Below are 18,468 nucleotides of genomic sequence, written 5' to 3'. Positions count from 1 at the left end.
ATTTCTAAAGGCACTGAAATTTGAATAGCAGGTCCCAATTGTCCTCTCTTCAGAACTGAAATTAGAATAGTTACGATTAACTCGGCACAGGCAACTTCAACAGTCTTCAGCTTAATCAGAGAATAAAATCACCAACTTGGATTAGACTACATGAACATAAAGCTTCCTGCATTATTTGTCCTTCTCATCCAAAATGGTATTAAAATAGTTAATATAGATTTTCTTTACTACAAATTAGTTCTGATGACTGAAACGGAGGACTATTGTCTTATTCAGAAAATGAAAGAGCGCTAGCACTTACCTTTTAAAATGTAGCAAAATGAATTATGGATAACAATTGGGATGACTCTTGTCAGAATTAAATATTATTTAACAATTTTGAAAATGTTAAATATGTAGTTGATGTCAATGGAAATCCACAATAATTTTACATGAACTTAAAATGCAATCTCATTTCTTCCAAAATTGAAACTGGTGTCAGTTACTACTTACTAGTAACTGACACCAGTTACGCACTTTGTATTGTTGCCTGTTTAAAAATTCTGTTCAAATTAGTGACATTGCAGGAGAAAATTATGGCAAATGTTTTCATACTGGTTTTCTGTTTAGTCTTCTCCCCCAACTTAATAAGATAATGCAAGCTAAACTTTATTCTTTGTTCTCAAAATGTTTCTGGCAATTGAAAGAAAAGTTAACATGCGAAAGTGGGAACACTTTGAAGTTGTTCTGGTAATGCTAAAGTCACCAAACAGTTTGGTCTGTTTTGTATTGGTAAATGCTCTCATTTAAAGTTAATGAACGTACCTCATGATCAAAAGCTTGCCAACCAAGAGAAAAAAAATAATTATTGTAAGGCATAAAGATGTTGTGGGGCATTTCATTACAAATGATCCAAGATACACTTCATGGGATTGAGTAGTTCTTTCCTTTTTTAATAATAGAATTAGTTCAGTTTTCTGCTAACAAGAAACAACTGAGTTAGTTTTAGTCACAAAGTCTAATCATGTTGAGAGAGTGGAAGGGTAGAATTGATGTATATAAAATTGACCAGGCTGTAGCTGCAATGAGATAAATGGTCAGAAACTCAGTTTGAAATGTTGGACTGAATTTTATGCAAGGAAGGGTGATAGTGTCCCCCCTCCAGAGATTTATGCAAATACTCTGAGGGTACAGATTCAAATTCCACCAGGCAGCTGGTAGAATATAAATCCCATTAGTTAATTTGAAAAATAAAGTTCCTTTCAGTGATTATGACCATGGTAACTATAGGTGTTGTAAAAATCCATCTGGTTAGGGAAAGAAATCTGATATCCTTGCCTGGCCTGATCTTAATGTAATTCAAAATCCACAGAAATATGATTGACTCTTAACTGCTCTTTAAAATGACTTTGTGATCCAGTTAATTCAAGGCACCAAATCCTGGCCCTGTCAGTGACTCCCAAAATCCAATGAAAGAATCATTATTTTAAAAAAAGTGTATGAGGGTTACTTGGTACTGTTGGACTCTTTCATTGGAAACAACAGTGGTGACAGTACGAGGTTCTTAAGTAGTTATTAATTGACGTAGAGTACCTGCAGAAATAATTAAGCAACAAGTACGGTGTCTGTGCCATGGCATCCAGTTTCATGCCCCACCCCTTCAGCCATCGCATCCCCAGTAGACATACAATTCAGTCCATTGGTTGAGAAATATTAAAATATAATTAGCAAATTTCCCTGATTTTTATTGAATAGTGTGTTAGAATCCTCTCTATCGTCCTGAAGCTAGTCTTTTAATTGAAGATAATGGAAAAGAGCACAAAGCTACAATCCCCTGGAGAAAATAGGTCAAAATCTAAAATGGTAGAAAAGCTGTAGCAGACATTTAAGCGTATTTGTTCTAATTTTTAAGTAAGATATATTCATTGAGGAAGAAACGCTCAATGAGAAAGTGACACTGCAGTCACAACTGGAAAGGAAAGGCAAAGATTAGTGGTAAGCCAGAAAATTGGGAAGGTTTTAGAAACAAGCTAAGGATGACTAAAATGAAGAGGTTAGAATGTGAGTGTAAAATAACTAGAAATATAAAGCAACCATTAAGAGCTTCTACAGGTAAATAAAATGGAAAAGAGTAGGTGAACTTATTATTGGTACTTTAAATAATCAAACTTGGAAATAAGGAAATGACAGAGACTTTGTGCCACCATTTTGTGTCTGTCTTTCCAGTAGAAAACAAGCATCTAAGGAAAAATAGTTGAAGAACAAAGGGGTAGAAGTGAGGGCAGAACTTGAAACAATCACTATTATATGAGAGAGAATTCTTGAAAAATGAATTAATCTAAAAGCTGACAAGTTCCGATCATTGTTGACCTGCATCCTCAGGTATGGAGAGATACTGGATCCATTGATTATTATCTTCCAAACTGTCCTTGATCTGAGGATTGAAAATCCACAAAAATAATAGTTTTATTCAAGGAAAGAACTGAGACAAAAAGCTGTTACAAGTCAAAGAGCCTAAAATCTGTTAATGGGAAAGTGCTTGGATCCATTATTAAGGAAGTAGAGGACATTCGGAGCAATTTAATGCACTTAGGAAGTCAGCATGTTTTTCTAATGTGCTTGATAAAGTACTTTGAGAATGTACTAAGTAGGGTGTACAGGGTGTACACATAGTATATTTGGATTTCCAAAAGACATTTGATAACGTGCCTCAGAAATGGTGACCCTTCTACATAAAATGAGATTATCAAGTTGGGGTGGTATATTAAGATAGGTAAGGGATTGGCTAGCTAAAAAGAAACAGTCAGAATAGATGGCTGTTTCTGGTCGGCAAATTGTAACTAATGGAGTCACACAGTGGTCAATGCTGAGGCCTTGACTATTTACAATCTATATTATTGACTTAGGAGAAAAGAATGAGTGAGTCAGAGTTTTAATAGGAGAGAATCCAGGGTATAAGGAGCAGGCAGAAATTTGAAGCTAAGGCCACAATCAATCAGCCACAGGCAGACTTAAAGGGTCATAATGGCCTACCTCTGTTATTGTATGTGTTATGTTCAATAAACGGTCTCCATTTAAATGCCTCGTTAAAACAACACCAGCTTCAGTGCTCCCTCAGAAATCCATTTGACTGTCAACCCAGATTGTGTTATAGTGGGACTTAACGCTGTAACCACATGACTCAAGGCTGTTTGTAAAGTTGTGATTTTTCAAGAAACCAAAACCTCTGCAGGAGTTCTTCAGAGTAATGTCCTAGGGATGACCACCTTCAGCTGCTTCATCAATGAACTTCCCTTCATCATGAGCTCAAAAGTGGGGATTGCACAATGTGCAGCACCATTCCAAATACTCCTGCATTGAAGCAGTCCAAGTTTAAATGCAGCAAGACTTGGACAATATCCAGGCTTGGACTAACAAGTGGGAAATGACATTTGCGGCACACAAGTGGCGGACAATGACTGTCTCCGAGCTTAAAGTGAGAGGGGAGAGATTTATAAAGGACCTGAGGGGTAAGTTTTTCGTGCAGACGCTAGTGCATGTATGGAGCAAGCTACCAAAGGAAATGGAGGTTACGGGTGTAATTTTAACATTTAAAAGGCATCTGGATGCATAAATCAGAACATTTTCATTTTCCAGACCCTTCTGTAGAAAGGTCACTAGAACCAGAACATTAACTCTGATTTCTCTCCACAGTTGCTGCCAGATGTTGAGAGATTTTCCAGAAATTTCTGTTTTTGTTGTGATTTTCAAGTATGGACTGATGCTGTTCTGCTTTCAGTTGACTTTGAATTGAATTGAGTTTATTGTCACGTGTACCGAAGCACAGTGTCTTGTGAGCAGGTCACATAGTTAAATAGCATAGATAAGCAAATAACAGGTAAACAGCGGCAAATACAAAAACACAGTAACAGGCGAATATTAAGAGTTTATAAGTCCATGCAGTATTCTAACAACAGTAGGGTAGAAACTGTTACGAAACTGGCTTGTGCATGTTCAGGCTTCTGTACCTTCTACGGTAGAAGTTGTAAAGAAACACTGCCAGGATGGGATGGATCTTTGAGAATGCTGGCGGCCTTTCCTTGACAGAGTGCCTGGCAGATGGATTCTATAGATGGGAGGTTGGCCTTTGGGATTGTCTGGGCCGAGTTCACCACTCTCTGTAACTGTCTCCGATCTTGAATGGTACAGTTGCCATACCAGGTAGTGATGCATCCAGACAGAATACTCTCGATGGTGCACCTTTGAAAGTTGGCAAGGGTATTTGCCGTCATGCCAAATTTCCTCTGCTACCTGAGGAAGAAGAGACGTTATTGGGCCTTTTTAACCAGTGCATCCACATGAGGAGTCCAAGAAAGCTTGTGGATGACCACTCTCAGGAGCTTGACACTCTCCACTCGTTCCACCTCTGTGCTGTTAATGTGTAGGGGGCATGAGTAGCATCCCGCCGAAAGTCAATGATGAGTTCCTTGGTTTTGCTAGCATTGAGAGCTAGGTTGTTCTCAGTGCACCATTTTTCCAGGTCTTCCACTTCCCATCTGTAGTCTGTTTCATCACCATCTGAGATTCGACCGACCAAGGTGGTGTCATCAGCGAACTTGTAAATGGCATTAGTCTGGTACTTAGCGACGCAGTCATGGGTATACGGTGAATACAGTAGGGAGCTGAGTACACACCCCTGGGGGGGGCTCTAGTGTTGAGTGTTAGTGAGGATGAAATATTGTTCCCAATCTTCACTGATTGTGGCCTGTAGGTCAAGAAACTGAGGATCCAATTGCAGAGAGTGGGGCTTAGTCGGAGATCACTAAGTTTAGTAATCAGTCTGGAGGGGGTAATAGTGTTGAAGGCTGAACTGTAATCAATGAGTAGGATTTTTATGTAGCTGTTCTTGGTGTCAAGATACTCTAGGGAGGAGTGAAGGTTAAGTGATATGGCATCTGACATGGATCTGTTCAGCCTCTCCTCTCACTCAAGCCCTCCAACCCTGGCAACATCCTTGTAAATCTATTCTGCATCCTTTCAAGTTTCCCAACATCTGATCGGAAAAGGTTTTTTTCAGATTCTTAAAAAAGAAAAGAATTAACAGTGTGTTGCTTCCATAGAAAATACATTGGGGAATTAGTAATTGAGGATAAAGAGAGCAGACAAATTGAACAGGTACTTTGCTGTGGTCTTCGCTAACAAGAATACAAGCAACATCACAGAAATAGCTGTAACTTAGAAATTGACAGAGAGCAAAAAAATTTAAAATTACAGTTACCAGAGAAGAAGTACTGAATTAATTGTTGGAACTGTGAGTTAATATATCCTAGGTCCTGATGGATTTCATCCTACAGTTTAAAAGAAGTAGCTAGTGAGACTTGGTGTAAAATCAAAAATTGCTGTGTAATGAGGCAGGAATAATTAATGATCTCACAGTTCGGGATCCTCTTGGAAGGAGCGATCACAGTATGGTTGAAGTTAGAATACAGATGGAAAGTGCGAAGATAAAATCCAATACTTGTGTCCTGTGCTTAAATAAAGAAGACTACAATAAGATGAAGGAGGAGTTGACTAAAGTAGACTGGAAGCAAAGACTTTATGGTGGGACAGTTGACGAACAGTGGAGGATTTTCAAAGCAATTTTTCAAAGTGCTCAGCAAAAGCATTTACCAATGAAATGGAAGGACTGTAGGAAAAGGGGTAATCTGCCATGGGTGTCTAAGGAAATAAGGGAGGCTATCAAAGTGAAAGAGAAGGCATACAACGTGGCATAGACTAGCTGGAAACTAGAAAATTGGGAAAACTTTAAAGATCAACAGAAATGTCATCGCTAAAAATGCTAGAAAGAAAAGTAAGAGAGATTATAAAAGTAAACTAGCTCAGAATATAAAGACATAACAAATGTTTCTACAAAAAATATAAAATGAAAAAGAGTAGCTAAGGTATAGGATAGGCATATGGAGGATAGTGGGCTAGTGTAGGTTAGGTGGGCTTGGATCGGCGCAACATCGAGGGCCGAAGGGCCTGTACTGCGCTGTATTCTTCTATGTTCTATGTTCTAAACTTTGGTCAGTAAACAGAGGATGAGAAGAGGGATTTAGTAATGGGATATGAGGAAATGACCAAGGCATTTAACAGATATTTTGTGTCGGTCTTCAGTGTGGAGGACATGAATAACATGCCAGTAATTGACAAGGAGACTAAGGTAGGTGAGGACCTAGAACCAATATTATCACAAAAGAGGTAGTGTTGGGCAAGCTAATGGTACTCAAGGTAAACAAGTTTCCTGACCCTAATATATCCCAGGGTACTAAAAGAGACGGCGGGAGACATAGCAAACACACTTGTAGTAATTTTTCAAAATTCTCTGGGTTCTCGGACAGTTCCAGCAGATTGGAAAACAGCAAATGTGATGCCACTGTTTAAGAAAGGAGATAGTCAAAAGATGAGGAATTATAGACCGGTTAGCTTAACTTCTGTAGTGGGAAAAATACTTGAACTTATTAAGGAAGAAATAGCAAGACATCTCGATAGGAACTGTACCGTTGGGCAGACGTAGTGTGGGTTCGTGAAGGGCAGGTCATGCTTACCTAATCTACTGGAATTCTATGAAAACATTATGAGCACAGTGGACAACAGTAACCCAATAGATGTGGTGTATTTAGATTTCCAAAAAGCATTCATCAGAGTGCTGCACAAAAAAAATTGCTGCATAAGATAAAGATGCATGGCGTTACAGGCAATGTATTAGCACGGAGAGAGAATTGGTTAACTAACAGGAAGCAAAGTGTGGGGATAAATGAGTGATTTTTCTGGTTGGCAATCCCTGGGGTGCCTCAGGGATCAGTGTTGGGACCACAGTTATTCACAATTTACATAGATGATTTGGAGTTGCGGACTATGTGTAGCGTGTCGAAGTTTGCAGATGACACTCGGATGAGTGGTAGAGCAAAAGGTGCAGAGCACTCTGAAACTTTGCAAAGGGACATAGTTTAAGTGAGTGGGCAATGGTCTGGCAAATTGAGTACAATGTTAGTAAATGTGAAGTCATCTGTTTTGGTAGGAATAACAGTAAAAAAAGACTATTATTTGAAAGGTAAAAAAATTGCAGCATGCAGATTTGCAGAGGGACCTGGGTGTCCTTTTGCATGAATCACAGAAGGTTGGTCCGCAGGTATAACAGGTAATTAAGAAGGTCAGTTAGCTTATCATATATCATTGGGAAAATGTTACATCATATTATTAAAGATGTTATAAAAGGGCACTTGCATAAAATCAACAAAATCAGGCAGAGCCAACATGGTTTTTCAAAGCGAAATCATGTTTACTAATTTGTTGGAGTTCATTGTAGGAGTAACATTTGCTGTAAATAAAAGGGAACCACTGGGTGCATTATACTTAGATATCCAGAAGGCATTTGATGAAGTTCCACATCAAAGATTATTGCACAAAATAAAAACTCACGGTGCTGGAGGTAACATATTAGCATATTAGAAGATTGGCTGACTAACAGGAAGCAACAAGTAGGAATAAATGGGTCTTTGTCAGGCTGCTAAGATGTCATGAATGATGTGCCACAGGGGTCAGTGCTCTTTACAATTTATATAAATGATTTCGATGAAAGGATTGAACATATAGAAGCTAAATTTTCTGATGGCACAAAGATAGGTAAGAAAATGAAGAGTTGTGAAGAGGACATAGGTTCCTACAAAGAGATATAGATAGGTTCTGAGCGGGCAAAAATCGAGCAAAAGGAGTGTAATGTCTCAGGACTCTCCACTTTTTCCTGAAAAATAAAGCCTTGAACCATCCCCATCCACCACCATCATCCTCTGCCTCATCGAGCTTGTCCTCTTTCTGAACAATGTCTCCTTTAACACCTCTCGCTTTGTTCAGATCAAACATGTGACCGTGGATACCTGCGTGGGCCCCAGCTTTGCTTGTTTCTTGTGGGGTACGTGAAACATTCCTTGTTCCAATCCTACTTGGGGGTCCATCCCACAACTCTTTTCTCTGATACATCGTGGTGCTTTCCTCTCTTCCAGAATAGCAATTTTGCCTCCAATTTCCACCCTGCTCTCACTTTCACCTGATCCATTTCTGTTTCCTATTTTCCCTTCCTCGACATCTGTTTCCATTTCTGGGGATAAGCTGGCCACCTGCATCCACTGCAAATTCACTATCTCTCTCAGTTACCTTTTGATAATATCAGCTTCCACAAGGGGACCACTGAAATGGCCACCTTTTTCCTCAACCGATGATTCCCACCACTATGAATGACAGGGTCCTTAAATGTCTCTGACCCACCTCCTGCACTTCTGCCCTCACCCCTTCTGTTCCCGCCACAACAGAGATAGGGTTCTCCAGTCTTCACACTTCATCCCACCAGCATCAACATCCAAAGGATAATAAATTGCCAATTTTGCCACTTCCAGCAAAATGTCACCACCAGACACACATCTCTCTCCACTCCCTTGTCAGCCTTCCTTTCCCTATGCAACTACTTGGTCCAGTCCTCCTCCACGCTCTGTACCTTCCCACATTCCCATGACACCTTTCCATGCAAATGTATAAGATGTAACACATGTCCCTTTACTTCCTCCTCCTTCATCGACCAAGACCCCAGGCACACCTTCCAGGTAAAGAAGTAATTTATCTACACATCACTCAATCTAGTCTCCTGTATTTTGCTCACAATGTGGTCTCCTCAACAGTAAGAAGACAAAATGCAAACTGGGTGACCACTTTGCGTAAAATCTACATTTCGGCTGCAACAATGACCCTGAGCTTCTGGTTGCCTGCCACCATGTTCTCTGGTCAACATCTCGCTCAGGTTCACTGCAGCACTCCAGCAAAGCTTAGTGCAAACTGGAAGAGCAGAATCTCATTTTCTGCTTGGGATCTTGCAGTCTTCAGGAAGTCATATAGAGTTCCATAATTTTAGGCCCTGAGTATCATCTTCCTTGTCCTTTCCCCAGCCCTCTCATCACATGGGCTGCTACCACAACCAACTCATGGTCAGCTACTAATGGTCCCCATTAGCAACAATTTATTCTCCTAGACTAACCATTACCTATTCTTTTGTCTGCCCGACTGCTATTCTCTTTTTCTCTGGGCCCCTCTCTACCCATTGTTTACTCCTCCCCCCTCCCCATCTTCAGCATGTACACCATTTCCGAGCTACAATCAGTCCTGAAGAAGTCGTCACTGGATCTGAAACATTTAACTCTGCTTTCTCTCCACAGTTGCTGCCACAAGTTTCTTCAGCGATTTCTGTTTTTGTCTCAAAAGGTTACTTTGCAGTTATACCAAGTAATCAAGAAAGCAAATGGCACGTTATTTTTATTACGAAGTGAATTCAATGAAAAATTATGAAGGTTATGCGTCAGTTATACAGGTCACTGATGAGATGACATCTGGAGTACTGTGGAAAGTACTGTTCACCACACACCATGCAGTTCAAACAAGGTTTACTAAACTAATACCTAGAATGAGCAAACTGTCTTGTGAGGAAAGGCTAGGCAGAGAAGCATTTATTGTCTGAAGTTTAGAAGACTTAGAAGTAAATTAATTGGAGCATAAGATCATAAGAGGACTTGATCGGGTAGCTGTGGAAAGGATGTTCTTCTTGTGGGAGAACCTAGAACTCGGGATCATAGTGTAAAAATAAGGATCCACCCATTTAAGGCAGAGATGAGGGGGAAAAGGAAAATTTTTGAGGGTTGTACATTGTTGGACTTCCCTAACTCAAGGCAATGGATGCAAAAGCTTTAAATATTTTTAAGCAAGCAGTAGATATATTCTTGGTCACCAAAGGAGTGAAAGATTATTGGGGGTACGTAAGAATGTAGAGTTGAAGTTCAAATCAAATCAGCCATGATCTTATTGAATGGCAAAGCAAGCTCATTTATACTTGTTCCTTGTTTTTAATCTTCATGTAACAGAGCAGAAAGGACAAACTTTGTATAATGTTTTTATCCTTTGATCATCAAATTGTTTCTACATTCAATGATTGTTTTTGGTCCAAGGATAGTCACTGTTGGAGTGGTAATAAAAGTGATGTTTCAGTCAAGAGGGAGCAAAGTTATTTTAAGTATTGGAGATAGTCAAGTTTGAGGGGAGGGTTTCCCCAACATTGATTTTGATTGTGTTATTAATTTGATGTGTTATAAATTTTTGGAAACTTGTAATGGTATGTGTGAGAAAACATTATTGCCACTGCTTGATCTTTGGAAGCTATTTTAAGCAATCTGATTTTTCCTGTTTTTAAACAAAAAATAGGTGTTTGTTGGGTGAGTGACTTTTTAGTTTGAATTGCTCATTTAAAAAAGATCAAAACAGCCTATTCTGTGCCTTCAAATATGTAACAGATGGAAGACTTTTAGTGGAATGGTAGATGCGATTGGGAACGTTTGAGGGGCTTTCAAATAAGCATGTGAATACATAAGGAATGGAGGGATATGGACCAAGAACCAGCAGAAAGGATTAGTTTAATTTGGAGTCATGTTTGGCACGACATTGAGCTAAAGAGCCCATTCTGTGCTGTGTTGTTCTATGTTCTATAAACAGAATGTTGTGCTTTCTAATAACATGAAAATGTGAAATTGATATTGTTTCATTTTAAATTTAACTCTCTTTAAACAAAGTTGTCTGAAATATTGTTTCAATGTATTGTTCAATTATTGTTTGAAACAGTATATAGATTTTCATTTTCAAAGGCAGTTTAATTATTAGATGCCATGTCTTATGAAGTCAAGTCATCCTTTCCTGCATAACATGGATAGTGAATAAGTAAAACAATAGATAATTAAGCCTACATATGGATGGTTTCAGGAATGGCACAAATAGGGGATAAAAAGAGAACTGTTTATTAAATGCTTCTAAAATAAACTATTCAAAGTTTAAATACTGCACCAATCTGAAGTGATGTGTTAAGCTTCAAGACTTGCTGCAATTATAGATGCACCATCATAAATGTAAATTTAAATTCATGAATGAGAGATCTGGAGGTATATCTGGGCAAACGTTTTAAGCCCTAAGTGGTAGTTGCTGTACCCTGGGCATTGTACCAATCCTACCAGTTGACAACTGGGGTATCAATTTTTATTTGGTCAATTGTGCCAAAGTGAGACAATACCCTGAACCTCCAAACTGCTCTCATCAAAATAATTACATATATCTACATAAGACAAACTATTTTCAGAAAACATTGAGATTTATGGGAGGGAAGGGAGAGGAAAGGGAGGAAATCTAGTCAATCAGTGGCTGTTAAAGAGGCCCTTTTAAAAACAAGCCCATCACTCATCCATGAGCCGCAATGATTTAAATCTTCCCATCATGTCTTAAACATGCAATGAAAGAGCCTGTAAGGTTTATTACAGCTTGTTCTTGTGCCACAATAAAAGTATATGAAAGTACTTATAATCCTATCCTTGTGGATTTGTTCACCCAAATGTGAAAAAATAAATAATTACAATTTTCACTCAAGACTTTTCACCCTGCTCAAATATCTTTCTAGACACATCTGTCAAACATGTTTTGGTGCTTGTCTGGAACAGAGATACACTTGGGTATACTCCACAGCTGAGATCTGAAAATTTACAGGCACTGTCAAGTTGAGCATATAATGATTAATTTGGTGACAATATCAGTTGGGAGGATACCAGCTGTTTTAATGTTAATAGAGGAATCTCAAGATTTTGAGAAAGAAAATGTGCAGATCTATAATCATCAATGTTAATTTTAAACCATTAAGATTAATAAATTGCAAGTCATTTGGTGATGCAGTAAATACGGAAGTGTAGCTAAAATAGATCATGAACATATTGTCTTTCTTTTTAATCTATCTTTAACAAGTAATTGCAAAAAAATGTGAAAGACACTTCTTGTAGAAGTCGAATGGTACTTCGTTGTGAGCTATAAAAATGATGCATTTACCTTGATTGCTATCTGTAATCTAACTCTCCTCATGGTGCATCTTACATGATGGAAAAAGGTTTGTTTTGACTGCAGTTTTAACAAGCAGCTGAAGCATGTCACATCATTTGGAAGATGAAAGCTATTTTTATTGCATGGCACTTGATGACAGATATTGTCAGCCAGTCAAAAGAGAGAATAAATAAATATATATTTCATTTTTCAAACTTGTTGATTGCTATTGCACAAAACTGTTCTATAATAGGGTGGCAGATATGTAATTCACATATTATAGTAAAAACAAACTGGCAATCTAAAATAAAAGTGGAATTTGCTGAAAATACTCACTATGTACATTGATAAAAAGCAAAATATGTTAATGTTTTAAATGCAGACCCTGTATCGCAAATTAAAAGTTGAAAATATTTAGCCTCTTTTAGGGATATGACAAATGGGCAGGGAAACAACAAATATAAGAGTCAAATAGAATGACATATTACAGAGGAACTGCAAATGGGTTTAACATAGAACAAATCCCTCAAGCACACTCGGCGATTCAATTCCCAACAAAAACCTATCATCCTTGTGTCAAATTTTAATTGGCCTAGGACTTATAACCTTTTGGGGAAGGGAGTTCTGGATTTCAGCTGCTTTTTTTATGAAGACATGCTTCCTGATTGCTCCTCGAATGTGAAATTCAATTTTTAAGACTGTGCCTCCTTGTTCACAACTCTTCCAGCAAAGGAAGTGTTTCTCTAATTCTATTCTATTATGTCTCTTCATTGAGTTAACCACCAACATTTCCATTTGTATCACACAAGTGCATGGTAATAACCACCTCAAACAAAAGAGAATCTAACCATTATGTCCCCTTCCCATTCAATTAAATTACAACCACTCTATTTCCCACTATCAACATTCTGGAGTTTACCATTCAGCAGAAATTGAACTGGACAGCTATTTAAATATTGTGACTATAATAGCAAGTTAGACTTTAGGAATTCTGCTGCAAGTAAGTCATCTCCGGACTCCCTAAATTCAGGTACAAGTCAGGAGTGTGATGGAATGCTGACCACTTGTCTGGATGAATGCAGCTCCAGCAACACTCTAGAAGCTTGATACCATCCAGAACAAACCTTGATGACTACCCCATCCACCAACTTTAACATTCATGCTCTCCACCATCTTGAAGATGTACTGTAGCAGTTCCCCAGGGCTTCTTTGACAGCACCAACTAACCTAGAATGACAAGGCTAGTGGAAAAGTAGGAACGCAACCTACTAGAAAATCTGGTAATTTAATCTGGTGAAAAACTAGATTAAATAAAATAGTATTTAATGATTTGTATATATGGACACTTAAATCAGTTTCTTCTCTCCCCACTAAGAAAACCAAATTGGAATATTTTCTCGGATCTGAATTGGATGGCCTCCTATTTTCCTACATTGAATTCCACGTATCAAAAATTAGTCACTCAGTCTTTATCCTTTGAAAATTTTCCTGTCATCTCTCAACTTACTGTGCCCTCTTAGCTTTATGTTAGCTATGGATATAGATATACAACTCTTAATTACTTCATCTAATTGATTAATATATCTGGTGAAATATTGCAGTCCCGGCATAGATCCTAGAGAATATCACTTCCTATCGTTCTTATCTCCAATGTATTACCAACCCATGTTACAAGATTATTCAGCTCCATGTGTTTTCACTGTTGCCAATAATCTCCTGTATGGAATTTTATCAGATATCTTCTTGAAGTCCACACAGAGAACATTGGTATTCCCTGATCCACCATATTAGTGGTCACCTCAAATTTTAACTAAATTCATGAGATATGCCTATCATTCCCAATTTAAACTACTTTTTCATCAGCCTGTTTTGCTTTTGATGGTAAATTCAAATAATCTTCTCACAGTAAGGGTAGAATTTTCCCAGGCAATGGTGCACCAGTTTGAAAAATATGGCAAGATCAGAAAAATAAGATTCTCGAGGCCAAGAAAAAAGTAAAGTTAAAAATCACACAACACCAGGTTATAGTCCAACAGGTTTAATTGGAAGCACACTAGCTTTCGGAGCGACGCTCCTTCATCAGGTGATTTCATCAGATGATCATCAGATGATCAGGAGCGTCGCTCCAAAAGATAGTGTGCTTCCAATTAAACCTGTTGGACTATAACCTGGTGTTGTGTGATTTTTAACTTTGTACACCCCAGTCCAACACCGGCATCTCCAAATCAAGAAAAAAGTAATGTTTTGTGACGTGTGGGAAGGAAAAAACGTTAATGAAATTCTCATCCTTTGAACAACTGTAGAAAGAAGCGATTGCACAATAATTGGACTGATATGAGAGATTGTGGCATTGAAGTCAGAAGCCATTGAGGGATTGGAACAAGAATGAACCACATGTCCTACAGAATCCCAGGTGTAGCAAAGATTGTTGCAGATCCCAATAGTGATGCCTTTGTTCAGGGACAGTGATTGGAGTTGAGGTAAATTGTCGAGGACAAGAATCCATTTAGACATCAGAGGAGGGTGACAGCTGGCTGATAGAATAGTGAAAGAAGATGTGAAGGATCCAGTACTTGAGATGTAAAGGAAAGGGCTTTCCTATTAAAGAGACAACTGAGACAGAAATGCCTTGAATTGTCAAAACTGTGCATAATATGAAAAAATGACCGATTACTTATGTAGAAGGGAGAAAAAGGAAAGAAAGGCAAAAGAACCTGAATTGATTTTACATTCTTGTTTTCAGGCTGTTCCAAAGTGCTAGACAGCTTACTTGAAAAATAATTTGGAAATGATTTGAAAAACTTAATCACAAATGCTTATTAAATGGTGATGTCTATTTGCTTACAAAATACCCCAGCAGCAAGTGAGATGAATAGCCAGTTAGTCTGTTTTTGCAATTTTGCAGTATAGTTGAGGAAATATATTGGGTGGGTTAATGGCAGACTTTCCTTCATTTCAAAGAAAAAGTGATGCAGTATCTTGTACATCCAGCTGAATAAGAAGGTGAATTCTGTTTAATGTCTCATCCAAAACATGACATCTCTTACTTATCAGCACTCCTCCACTACCCTGAAGTATTAGCCTAGATTTTGTTTGCAAATCGTTGGCAAGGGTTTTAACTTAACCTCATGAATCACAAGCTGAGACATGTTCATGTGATGAGAACAAGTGCATAATAAGGCTTTGTTCAAAAGTCTCACTTCTGAAATTAGCAGAGGAAATATAAAAATAAGAGAAGTTGAGAGTGGAGACATTAGAAAGCAGGAGGGGAGAACTCCAAAAGAAAAAGTTAAAGTATTGGTAGTAGTAAATAAAATGTATCAAAATAGCTCTTATCAAAGTCATAAATGACATCCTCCATGACTTTGATAAAGTAAACTATTCTTCCTTGTCCTTCTTGACTTGTCTGTGATCTTTGATATGGTTGACCACATTACCCTCCAAAACATTTCCATCATTGTCCAGCTGAGTGTTATGCTTAGTTTCTCATCAGATTAGTTTGAGGCACAATGATTTTATATAAGTACATAGAAATAGGACCAGGAGAAGACATTTAGCCTTTCTAAACTGTTGTACCAATGTTCGCTATGGTCATGGCCGATTTCCTCCTCAGTTGCACTTCTCCTGCATTGTTGCTACATCAGCTAATTCACTTAGCATCCAAACTCTATCTTAATATACTCAACTGAGCATTCTCAACTGTCTAAAGTCAGGAATTTGAGAGGCCTGTGTTCCTTTGAGTAAAGAAATGTATCCTCTTATCAATTGTAAATGGCCAATTCCTTGTTTACTACAAAATCGGGGCATTAAATCTTCCCAGCGTCTACCCCATCAAACCCTTCTTGATTATGTTTCAAGACAATTACCTTTCATTCTTCCAACCGCTAGAGAGTATAGGCCTATCCTGCACAAACTTTCTTCGTAGGACAATCCCATCTCCTAGAAATCAGTCTCGAGAAACTTTGATGCACTGCCTTCTATGCACATATATCTTTCAAGTAACAAAGTAGCAAGTCTGGCAGCATTTGGAGAGAGAAACAGATAATATTTCAAGTCCAATATGATGTTATTGAATTCAGAATTCTGCAACCAAACATGCTGAATTACTCCAACATTTTCTGCATTTATTTCAGATTTCTAATATTTTCTGTATTTTTTTTAATACTCTTCAAGATATTGTTTCACTTTTTTGTGTTGTTCCAAAGCATCAAAATTTCTATCACTATGCTCAAAATGCAGGCAGAAGAATAAAATGTATTTGATAAATTATTGTAATTGTTGGTAAATCATTTGAGGGTAATCTTCCTTCTACCTATGACTCATGACAACGAACCATTAGTACAACATTGTGAATAATTTTTGGTATTGAAAATGTATTTGCTACTGCTTAAAATGTAAAATTTATGTTTTATTCACTTCCTTAGGCAGTAATGTTGTTCAGCTCTGGTGTGTTTTGGATGGGCCTATTCTTCATCCCAATTACTTCTCTTCTCTGGGATGTGACTTACAAAGTGTATGTATGATAAAAATAAATGTAAAAATCGTTTTGAAACTCTTAGTTCTAAAAGAAAAGTTATTCATTTTTCTTAAAGTAAGTGAAATACCAAGCTGAAATATTGTGACAGTTCGAAGTTACGATAGTGGTATCAAGTATTTGAATTATTTGATAGAATTTCAGTTCAGAGTGATTATTTTAAAGGACATTACTTCATTTCAGGAAATTGTGAACCAAGGCAACTTTTGATGCTTTAGTAGGCTTTTGCAAAAAGAAACCATGAATTGAAGTACTAGGGAGAAAATGATGAAACTGAGATGGTACAAGCCTCCTGTTCTAATTGCACCTTATCTGTAATGGAATTTATAATCTGATGCTCGGTGTGCTAGTTTTTGGCTTGATCTCTTCTTACTTTTAAAGAATATTCAAACAGTGAAGCTGTTCTTTTAAATAAGTCAATGTTTCATTTTGCATTCTTTTGATTTAATTTCTATTTTGTTTAACTTTTTTGGCAGATCTTCTTCTATGCCTTAGTGCATAATTGTAAATGGTTTTCTGCAAAATCCGTGAAATACTATTCAGGGAAACTTGTTTTTCCAAATTTGAACTTTTAATTCCACTAGAGAATTCTAACGTATCTGTCATTAAGAATCAATTTAATGGTCATTTTCAGCATTAAGAGAACTTTATGTAAAACTCTGGTCGAAGAGGTTCAAGAATTGGAAGCCCAGTTCCAGGATCCAGGTGCAGCTGTGTATGGCAAAAGGTATGAATTGCATACTATACTTGATATTTTTTTTCTAAGGTACTGTCTTATAAGGATAATATCCTTTGTTGTAAAAAAATAAGAATTAGGAACAACCTCAATGATAAATTTTTGAATGGCAACCTATAGAAGCTGAACTTCAATTTCAGTGATATCCCATGATCAGTGACCAGTTGTGTCAGTATGTATACTGACAAAATAGCAGTTAAACAGCATACACATTAAGAGTAATAATGGAAAGAACGGGGGTGGTAAAATGCAAGACTCATTTAGGGCTTTTGAAAATCAAAAGGTAAATCATTAAAGCAAAGATGTTGAAGTCAGTGTAATGAGTGAAGAAAGGACCATCACATATCAATCAGAAGGGAGTGACAAATGAGTATTAATCCAGTGTTGAACAAGCAAAGGATGCATGAAGAGATAGCTGGAGGAGTTTTTGGAACAGGTGTGGAACATAACCTTGGAGGAATTTGCAGAGGACAAGTGGTATCTGGAAACCAAAACCTCAAGAGGCAGAGAACCGATTGGGTTTGCCAAGTGTGAAGAGGACAGATATTCACACCTGCTTGAGGTCCAAATTGAAACTATGTTTTGAGTATCAAAGTTGATGATTTCAGTTTAACAAGTACTGATGATCTATGTTAAGTGTGGACTTCTCCAGGCAGGTATGCAGTTGGAGAAAGTAAGATCAGCAGGGGTGAAACCAATCATCTTTAGCTAACTTGACAAAAGGACACTGAAATAAATAATTTTGCCAAGGGTGATAGTATGCAAATAATTAAACTGAGGCAGTCAACAATAGAAGACAGAAATTTCCCTGTACCTCCAACAATGTCATCTACTGTATCCGTTGTACCCGATGTGGTCTCCTCTACATAGGGGAAACAGGACACCTTCTTGCAGATCATTTCAGAGAACATCTCTGGGACACCCACACCCACCAACCCCACTGCTCTGTGGCTGAACACTTAAACTCCCCACCCCCCCCCCCCCCACCCCACTCAGTCATGGACATGCTGGTCCTGAGCAGCCTGCACCGCCAAACCATTAACATCTGATGCCTGGAGGAAGAATGCCTTATATTCTGCCGTGGGACCCTGCAACCACACGGGATCAATGTGGATTTCAACAGTTTTCTATTTCCTTTCCCCACACATTAACCCAGACCCAAGCCTCCAACTCAGCACTGCCCTCCTGACCTGTCCACCACCTTTCCCATCTATCCTCGCCACACCCCCAACCCCTCACCTTGTCTCTCCTCCTCAGATGCTGCCTGACCACCTGTGCTTTTACAGCACCACACTCTCGAGTCAACAATAGA

At 38.1% G+C, this 18,468-nt stretch overlaps 1 protein-coding gene across 2 annotated transcripts in view; it reads left to right on the top strand.

Moving 5' to 3' along the window:
- The window catches only part of atp8a1 (ATPase phospholipid transporting 8A1), a 360,724-nt gene that overhangs the window by 327,855 nt on the left and 14,401 nt on the right, over window positions 1–18,468 (top strand). For both annotated transcript variants that reach the window (XM_043691994.2, XM_043691984.2), the window contains exons 33-34: window positions 16,311–16,399; window positions 17,055–17,147. In XM_043691994.2, coding sequence (XP_043547929.1) covers window positions 16,311–16,399; window positions 17,055–17,147 — 182 coding nt within the window. The remainder of the gene's footprint in view (window positions 1–16,310; window positions 16,400–17,054; window positions 17,148–18,468) is intronic.

The sequence above is a fragment of the Chiloscyllium plagiosum genome, unplaced genomic scaffold (assembly GCF_037043375.1).
Source record: "Chiloscyllium plagiosum isolate Xiang-an unplaced genomic scaffold, Cpla_swu_hap1 HiC_scaffold_1, whole genome shotgun sequence".
Taxonomy (NCBI): domain Eukaryota; kingdom Metazoa; phylum Chordata; class Chondrichthyes; order Orectolobiformes; family Hemiscylliidae; genus Chiloscyllium; species Chiloscyllium plagiosum.
This window is presented reverse-complemented; position numbering and strand designations above follow the sequence as displayed.